The sequence below is a fragment of the Saccostrea cucullata genome, unplaced genomic scaffold (assembly GCF_032062105.1).
Source record: "Saccostrea cucullata isolate Sc308-1 unplaced genomic scaffold, CSIRO_AGI_Scuc_v1 ctg8959, whole genome shotgun sequence".
Lineage (NCBI taxonomy): Eukaryota > Metazoa > Mollusca > Bivalvia > Ostreida > Ostreidae > Saccostrea > Saccostrea cuccullata.
This window is the reverse complement of record NW_026925405.1, coordinates 1-8,663: the sequence shown is the minus strand read 5'-3', so window position 1 is coordinate 8,663 and position 8,663 is coordinate 1. Positions and strand designations below refer to the sequence as shown.

Sequence of the window (8,663 nt, the reverse complement as noted above, 5' to 3'; positions counted from 1 at the left end):
CCATTTTCGAGTCATATTATTTATATTTTTTTTATGTCAGTCAATAAGAGATTTTAAATTAATTTCAAGAGGATGATAAGGGCAATTTTTTTTCTCAACATTTTTTAGGACAGATTATTAATTTGATTATTTTCCAAATCAGCCAGCGACCCCTTCCACTCGAAATTTTTATAGTTCTCCCTGACGTTCTACTCCTAGGCTTTCCAGTCAAGTGTTTATGACGTCATATTTCGTTAATCTGTGACGTGATATGACGTCGCAAGACCAAGAAATATGACGTTCATTATTGTCGAATATGGAGGTAGGTTTTAAGAATTAATTTAACTTTTTTTCTTTACAGAACTACCCACTCTTTTTTCAGATTGGGGTCCGTTCTGATTCCGCTTATAATTTGGATTTTTGCGCACGATTACTGATCGTTATTTTCAGCGTAATTGTATTGTTTCACCTACGAAGCTTTTATTCTATTTTCTTATGAGTTATGTCGATACGAAATATCCCGGTGAGCTTGAAATAAAAGATAGCCTACCACAGAATCTGAGCCATCTAGCTGTTTTTTATTTAGATAGTTTACTTGAAAATGTGATAAACGTGATGACTTTAACTTTTCAGTCGTCAACTTCCATTACTTGTGCAGCAGTATACCTTCACCACCTGCAAACGGGGTTTATTAATATTTCTCTCAGTTGATTCGATACGTGAGAGCATGCTCTACGTATAAACATTTTCTTAAACGAGGTAAATTACTAGTATTGACAAACAAGTTGCTGAAACAAGAATATCAACAGTCTCGTTTAAAGTCATCATTTAGTAATTTCTATGGTCGATACATGCAATGACCTTGTCATCAAATACAATTTATCATTTAGTCAAATGCTGACTGACGTTTTTCATACTATACATGTAATTGTTTGGCCATTAATATACACAGTGAATTGTCGACGAATTTATTCCCGATCATGACAAGAAACATACGGTGGGTGTGACCGGTCGTCAAGGGATGCTCACTCCTCCTTGACACCTGATCCCACCTTTGAAATTTTGGAGGTGGATTTTTAAGCTTGAATACTGTTCGTTATTTCCATCATGCAATTCTTTTTTCCAGAAAATGAAAATGTAATTGTAAACCCTGACTGTTCCTGCAAACATTTTCTGGACTACATCAGAACACAATGCAAAATCAGTCCCACAGGTAAGGTAATTTTTGTACGGTGGTAATCAGATATGAATGTAAAGTGTGGATGGGAATCAAACGTTTGCGTGTGTAATAACATCAAAATCAAAATTCGAGGAATTAGGTTTTTTTTAAACCGTGAAGGAGTACAATGATTTAATTTAAGATTTTTTGATGGGTCGGGGGGTTGGGGGGTCTTAATGGGAGGGGTTTTAAAGCATATATAAAAACAAACTTTGGGTATTGAGCTACATTTGTTATTTGTCTGCAAGAAAATGTTAAAAAAAAATAATACCGAGTACTTAATAGAAATAAATTCCTCCCTCCTTTTTATTTCTTCTGTTTAAATTTTTAATAATGTAATAATCTATCCTAATAACTATATAAGGATTTATTAAACATCTTTCTATCAAAGGGTTTATTCAAACACGTGCATTTTAAGGTAGGATTCTTCTGTGGTTTCTGAGTAGAAGGAACATTCAATGTATATTTGCTTATAATATTATGTCATATATTATGGTGAAAGAGATTTAAAAGACCATATTTTTTTCTTTTCTCATCACAATTGCACAACTTTAAATAGAAATGGCATATTGTGTTCGAAAACAAGCAGGGACCATATTGTTGGCGGAACGGTGGCGTATGAAAATATCTTCTTTTATGCCTCTACAGAACAACGAATTTAGTTATAATTTTTACACAATCAAAGACGAGAAGAATTTTTCAACTGTTAGCTAAATTAATAACAAGGGACTAAATTTTTAAAATATATAAATATGATTTTCCAAACAAACTACAATTATGTTAGCTTTTAAAAGCTTCCAATCTAAGTACAGATATGAACCAAAAATCCATAGGAAGTGTTTTTAGTTTTTACTCTCTAGGTAAACGGTCAAAACGATTTTGTATCATTTTGTATCTCTATATGACTTCTTTAACAAATGTGAAAATAAGAAAAAAATTAATATAGGACGCATATAAAATAGCCTATATTTCCTAAAAATTAAGAAAAATAGAGAAAATTCGGATTAGCCAAAATCCATTGTGTCAATTTGGTAATATCATCTTATAGTCCTTATAATATGGTAATATCTTTTTAATGCAAAAAGAAAATTATTTAATCTTTGAAAATACATGACCCTATCGCACAATTGGATACAGTCATTTTTATTAGCTCTACTGGTCAGAGACCAGAAGAGCTTATGCGATAGTAAGGTGTCCGTCGTCCGTCCGTCTGTCTGTAAACAATTTTTCAAAACGCTACTCCTCCTGTTTTGGTCTGATTTCAGTATAACTTGGCACACAAGTAGACTACACTAAGATACATAAAATAGTGCATCGGTTTTTGATTTCGATGAACGGTGTTGCCATGGTTACTAAAAATAGAATTTTCTTTGAAATTCCTTTAAAACGCTACTCCTCCTACAGTTTTGGTCTGATTTCAATATAACTTGGCACACAAGTAGACTACACTAAGATACATAAAATAGTGCATCGGTTTTTGATTTCGATGAACGGTGTTGCCATGGTTACTAAAAATAGAATTTTCTTTGAAATTCCTTTAAAACGCTACTCCTCCTACAGTTTTGGTCTGATTTCAATATTACTTGGCACACAAGTAGACTACACTAAGATACATAAAATAGTGCATCGGTTTTTGATTTCGATGAACGGTGTTGCCATGGTTACTAAAAATAGAATTTTCTTTGAAATTCCTTTAAAACGCTACTCCTCCTACAGTTTTGATTTGATTTCAATATTACTTGGCACACAAGTAGACTACACTAAGATACATAAAATAGTGCATCAGTTTTTGATTTCGGTGAACGGTGTTGCCATGGTTACTAAAAATAGAATTTTCTTTGAAATTCCTTTAAAATGCTACTCCTTCTACAGTTTTGGTCTGATTTCAATATTACTTGGCACACAAGTAGACTACACTAAGATACATAAAATAGTGCATTTGTTTTTTATTTTGATGAACGGTGTTGCCATGGTTACTAAAAATAGAATTTTCTTTGAAATTTCTTTAAACGCTACTCCTCCTACAGTTTTGATTTGATTTCAGTATTACTTGGCACACAAGTAGACTACACTAAGATACATAAAATAGTGCATTGGATTTTAATTTTGATGAACGATGTTGCCATGGTTACTCAAAATTGATTTTTTTTTGAAATTCCTTTAAAATGCTACTCCTTCTACAGTTTTGGTCTGATTTCAATATTACGTAACACACAAGTAGACTACACTAAGATACATAAAATAGTGCATTTGTTTTTTATTTTGATGAACAGTGTTGCCATGGTTACTAAAAATAGAATTTTCTTTGAAATTTCTTTAAAACGCTACTCCTCCTACAGTTTTGATTTGATTTCAATATTACTTGGCACACAAGTAGACTACACTAAGATACATAAAATAGTGCATCGGTTTTTGATTTCGATGAACGGTGTTGCCATGGTTACTAAAAATAGAATTTTCTTTGAAATTCCTTTAAAACGCTACTCCTCCTACAGTTTTGATCTGATTTCAATATTACTTGGCACACAAGTAGACTACACTAAGATACATAAAATTGTGCATCGGTTTTTGATTTCCTTGAACGGTGTTGCCATGGTTACTAAAAATAGAATTTTCTGTGAAATTCCTTTAAAACGCTACTCCTCCTACAGTTTTGATTTGATTTCAATATTACTTGGCACACAAGTAGACTACAGTAAGATACATAAAATAGTGCATCGGTTTTTGATTTCGGTGAACGGTGTTGCCATGGTTACTAAAAATAGAATTTTCTTTGAAATTCCTTTAAAATGCTACTCCTTCTACAGTTTTGGTCTGATTTCAATATTACGTAACACACAAGTAGACTACACTAAGATAAATAAAATAGTGCATTTGTTTTTTATTTTGATGAACGGTGTTGCCATGGTTACTAAAAATAGAATTTTCTTTGAAATTTCTTTAAAACGCTACTCCTCCTACAGTTTTGATTTGATTTCAGTATTACTTGGCACACAAGTAGACTACACTAAGATACATAAAATAGTGCATTGGATTTTAATTTTGACGAACGATGTTGCCATGGTTACTCAAAATTGAATTTTTTTTGAAATTCCTTTAAAACGCTAGTCATCCTACAGTTTTGGTCTGATGGCAATGGCTTCTTTTCTCATCCTTTGTTATAAGTACAAACCAGTAGAGCTACAGTCTCGACAGAGATTTCTGGTTCTTAATTTTCAGGGAAAAGGTAATGACCTTGACCTGACCTTGACTCTAATAAAAAACGGTCAAAACGAATCTAACTGATACCAAAATTTAGTAATATTGTCTTCTTGATTCTATGAAAATTTCATTATTTTTTAAATACAAGGAAAACAGTTTTGTGGGAGAAGAATCCTATCTTAAAAAGATATTTATTTAAGTTAAAGTCAACCATAATTTCTTCTATTTGTTTAGCAATAACCATTATTTGTGTTCATTTAACTCTATCCATTATTTCTTCTCTTCCTTTAACATTATACAGATGTTGTCGACTTGATCGACGAAAATGCCTGGGCGTCCGAGCTTTTCACCAAATCCCCTTCCGAGAATGTCGTTTCCATGTTTGTCCCTCGGGGCGTGTACATCTTGGCATCTATAGAGCGTAAGTAACTTGCAACTGAACAATTGGTACTGTAAGGAGTAATAAATTTAACACTCTGGGCCTAAACATTCCATAAAACATATATGGATAATGGAGGTAACTAACAGTATTCAAGCTATAATTAATGTCCATTAAACAATAAAAAACTTAAGTAGAACAAACAAAGACCTCCGAAACATAAGAGGTGGGATCAGGTGCCATGGAGGAGTGAACATCCCCTGTCGACTACCTTTTGCTTCTTGTCATGATTGGCCGGGAAATAACGGCAAAATTGTCGACAATTCAGTGTGTAAATAATGACATAACATCCAGTATGGTCATTGTATTTAAACGAGATTGCTGATATTCTTGTTTTTTAAGCTTGTTTGTCAATAATTCACCTTCTTTTAGCAATTTTTCATACGAAGAGCATATTCTTACGTATCGCATCAACTGAGAGGTATTAGCCCAATATGCAGGTGATGAGGGTATGAATGTTTTGCTTTGCTGCATAAGCAAGGCAAATTGACAATTGAAAAGTTAAAGTGATACCGATGTAAAAGAAGCAACTGATTTAGACGCCCATATTGACCTATTGAAATGAATATTATTTTTCCGAAATTGAAAATCATAAATTAATATATAATATTATATCACATAAACGATTACTGGTATGTAAATAATTTCATTTCATACAGAATTAAGATTCTTGAGTCGGGATGGCTGATAGAAGAGCGGAATTAAGAATGACATAGATACTTTTGATTAATTGCTTAAAAAAAATCAAGATGTAACAGTAAAATTTATTTTATGATCAACATTGTATCTTTTGATCGTTATTTCGTTGAATTCTCTATTTGAATCGTTTGTTTGTTAATTCAGTGTATGAAGACAATTCTATCAAGAAGATCACTCCACTGTTACAAGACTGGGAAAAGAAGTACCAGTTTCTAGAACGTAGGTTTCTACATATATGTTCTTCCCTTTGGGCCTTCTGGAATTAAATCACATGACCAAGCCGTGTTTGAATCCCGATAAAAGTTTAAAATGAGATGACACATTGTTTTTGATGGAAGTTAAAATTTGTTTAAAATCAATAAACAAATTTTATTTTTAATTAAGAGAAATTCAAACATTGAGAAGAAAACTACAAAATTTTCCCTACCCTTTTCAGTTTTTTCATTATTTTTTTACTTGGAAGGGAAATTGAAGCACTGGGATAAAAAGCAACAAAAAATAGCAGAGGAGAAGGCAGGTAAAGTGGTTTTTATCTGTAATACATGTTGATCTTCGTTCTTTAAAACTATTAATTTAATAACCCTCTTTAACGGAATTTATCATCCTGAATTACATGTATATTGCAGGAGACGTTGTTGAGATAATGTCACAGTTAAACACCAAAGAGATAAAAGATGGAAAATTGAACCGGAAGAAAAGTGAAAGGACACCTAGCGCCTCCAGAAATGGTACAAGGAGGGACACCAAGTCACCGGACGTTAGCTCGACTTCAAAAAAGTCCAAAAAGAAAAAGAAAGTCAGTACATGAAACTAAAAGAAAAGTCAGTACATGTAACTCAGGTCATATAAACATGTTTACTGTAAAAAGTTATGATTGTAAACATAACGTTACGGTGTTCTTGACATTCATATAAACTGTGAATAAAATTATCAGTTATACAATGTTTTTTTTTTCTTTAATATCATTCCAGCTTTAACTTTCTGTAGCCTCCTCTTGTAATTTTGTGAAGACAGCTCACTAATTTTACTTCTCCATTTTCTGTGAATTTTGACATCATATGGAGGCGAACTTGAACCTGCTGGTCTGTAACATAATGTCGGTGAAGTCCTGCAGACTGATTTTACCTTCCCCGTGTTTATCTGCCTCCTGGATCATCTCCCTTAGGGCGGTGTTCGAAAAGTTCAGGCTACACTCCGAGGAAGCCTCTCTCAAATCCTCCAGAGTCAGGAAACCAGTGCCTTTAGTGTCTAGCAGCTCAAATGCCTGATTCAAAAACGTCAAGATTGAATAAAGCCGAAAGTTTATTATTATTCTTAAAAAATAATTAAAAATATCAAGTAAAATATACCTGTTTAATATCTCCATACGGATCAGGCCCGTCACCTTGACTTTTAACAACGAAATCTAAAAAGTTGGTAAATGTCACCCTGACTTTGTTCTCTCCGGCCACTTCGCCTGTAAAACATTGTGTAAGGAAATGACGTGCCATGTGTGTTACGTGAAAAATTGCACGAAACTTAATTATTGAAATTAATTGTAAGTTGATAATAAATTATTCATGTAGACATACTTATCATGTTGCCCAGTACTGGTTTTGATGCTCGAAAGCCAAGCATAGCCAACGCTTTCTTGAGATCGGTAGCATTGATATATCTGTAAACGGCAACAACGTAAATGGTAATCTAGGTGAAAAAGGTCAAAAGCAAGGATTTGCAACGGTATTAATTTCTTAGTTTTCAAATTAAATTGCCCTACCCTTTCCCTTTCACATCAAACATATCGAACACGATCTTGAGATCTGCTATTTCTTCTGACGTCAGTGATCTTGTAATGTGTTCCGGGAGACCTGCATTTCCGGGTAAAGAGAAGAACTTATCGGCGAGGTCAGTCAAGTTCTGCCTCCCCTCTTTGGAGAAAAGCAGTCCATACTTTTTATCTATCTCCGCTTGCATTTGTTTCTCCTCTTTGTCTAAAGCATCGATCTGTCTTTGTAACATGAAAGTTCGCTCTTCATTCATAATATCTGCAATAGCACCTTTAATGTCCCGGATGTCGGGATTAAACATGTATCCTCTAGCTTTTGTCTCCTCCTCTATTTTAGCTCGTTCTCGTTTGAAGTCTCGTTTGTATATGGCTGCAGCAATCTCTTCTTTACGTTGGTCTTCGAGGCGCATTTTCTCCATTTCTTCTTTCATTTTTCTCAATGACTCAGAGTCTGTTTTCAACTCCTGGGAATCTTGTTGACATTCATCATTTTTATTCTGAAAGTTCCTGTCTCTTTGTTCATTCTCGCTGTTTTCTGTATTCAAGTTTTTATCTCTACCTTCTGGCTGTTCACCTCTTTCACTTCCATTAAGGACTGTTGTATTTTCTACATCCCCCTCCATCTTCAGAATTCTAGGAAAATAAGAAAAAGAGTATAATTAATTTTTTGTTACTACAAAATCACTGTATACCGAAGTTGGTGATATTTTAAAAGCATGATCTATGTTGCACTGGTCACAAGAAAATATTTTACAAACCCGTCGTAAAAAAGGTATACAAACCTTAAAATCTTCCGATATCTCTTCCTTTAATTACGTGAAGAACGCATCCATGTTTGACATGTGTGTGTTAAGCCCATATATGAAGAAATCCAATATATATCTACAAAGAAACGTTTGTAAATTGATCAATCTGATCTACGCCGTGTTAAAAAGTCAGTTCAGTGGGGTATGAAATGTTTTTGGTTTCAATAAAGCTCTTTACATTTATTTCTTCTTTTTAAATGCCAGTTTAATATTCTTCATATATAGATAGAATTTTTATGAAATTTAGGCATGGAAGATTTTTTAATTTCATATTCGTAAACAAAATACCCCGGTGGATTCTGATGTTAAAGAGCACACTTCTTAAAAAGAAACTGCTTTGTGCTGTTTACCTTTTAAAAATATGATCGTTGATTTTCCTTTTTTAAACATTTTCCGAAGAAAAAACATTAATAACGGTTTTATTGACTGCCTTCCCTGATACCAAAGTTTACTAATAAACATAAAACATACCTGTTATAATTCCTGCCATGCAACACCTTGGTATTTAGAGACCAGTGAAAGCCTAAGTTCTTTCACAAATAAAATCTGTGGGTT

General features: G+C 33.4%; 2 protein-coding genes across 3 annotated transcripts; one reads left to right on the top strand and one right to left on the bottom strand.

Moving 5' to 3' along the window:
• Nucleotides 1-222: 222 nt before the first annotated feature.
• Nucleotides 223-6,470, top strand: LOC134268750 (uncharacterized protein CXorf65 homolog). Of its 2 annotated transcripts, none has more exons than XM_062750987.1 (6): nucleotides 223-301; nucleotides 1,106-1,192; nucleotides 4,701-4,820; nucleotides 5,682-5,756; nucleotides 6,001-6,054; nucleotides 6,164-6,470. In XM_062750987.1, the coding sequence occupies exons 1-6, from the start codon at nucleotides 274-276 to the stop codon at nucleotides 6,343-6,345; spliced, it is 546 nt and encodes a 181-aa protein (XP_062606971.1). In that variant the 5' UTR covers nucleotides 223-273; the 3' UTR covers nucleotides 6,346-6,470. The 2 variants fall into 2 exon arrangements, with proteins under 2 accessions (XP_062606971.1, XP_062606970.1); XM_062750986.1 differs by having other exon boundaries at nucleotides 5,974-6,054.
• Nucleotides 6,418-8,241, bottom strand: LOC134268748 (uncharacterized). The gene is made up of 5 exons (XM_062750985.1): nucleotides 8,085-8,241; nucleotides 7,294-7,935; nucleotides 7,109-7,191; nucleotides 6,887-6,993; nucleotides 6,418-6,801 (listed from the first exon to the last, which is right to left on the bottom strand). The coding sequence occupies exons 2-5, from the start codon at nucleotides 7,923-7,925 to the stop codon at nucleotides 6,592-6,594; spliced, it is 1,032 nt and encodes a 343-aa protein (XP_062606969.1). The 5' UTR covers nucleotides 7,926-7,935; nucleotides 8,085-8,241; the 3' UTR covers nucleotides 6,418-6,591.
• Nucleotides 8,242-8,663: the final 422 nt, after the last annotated feature.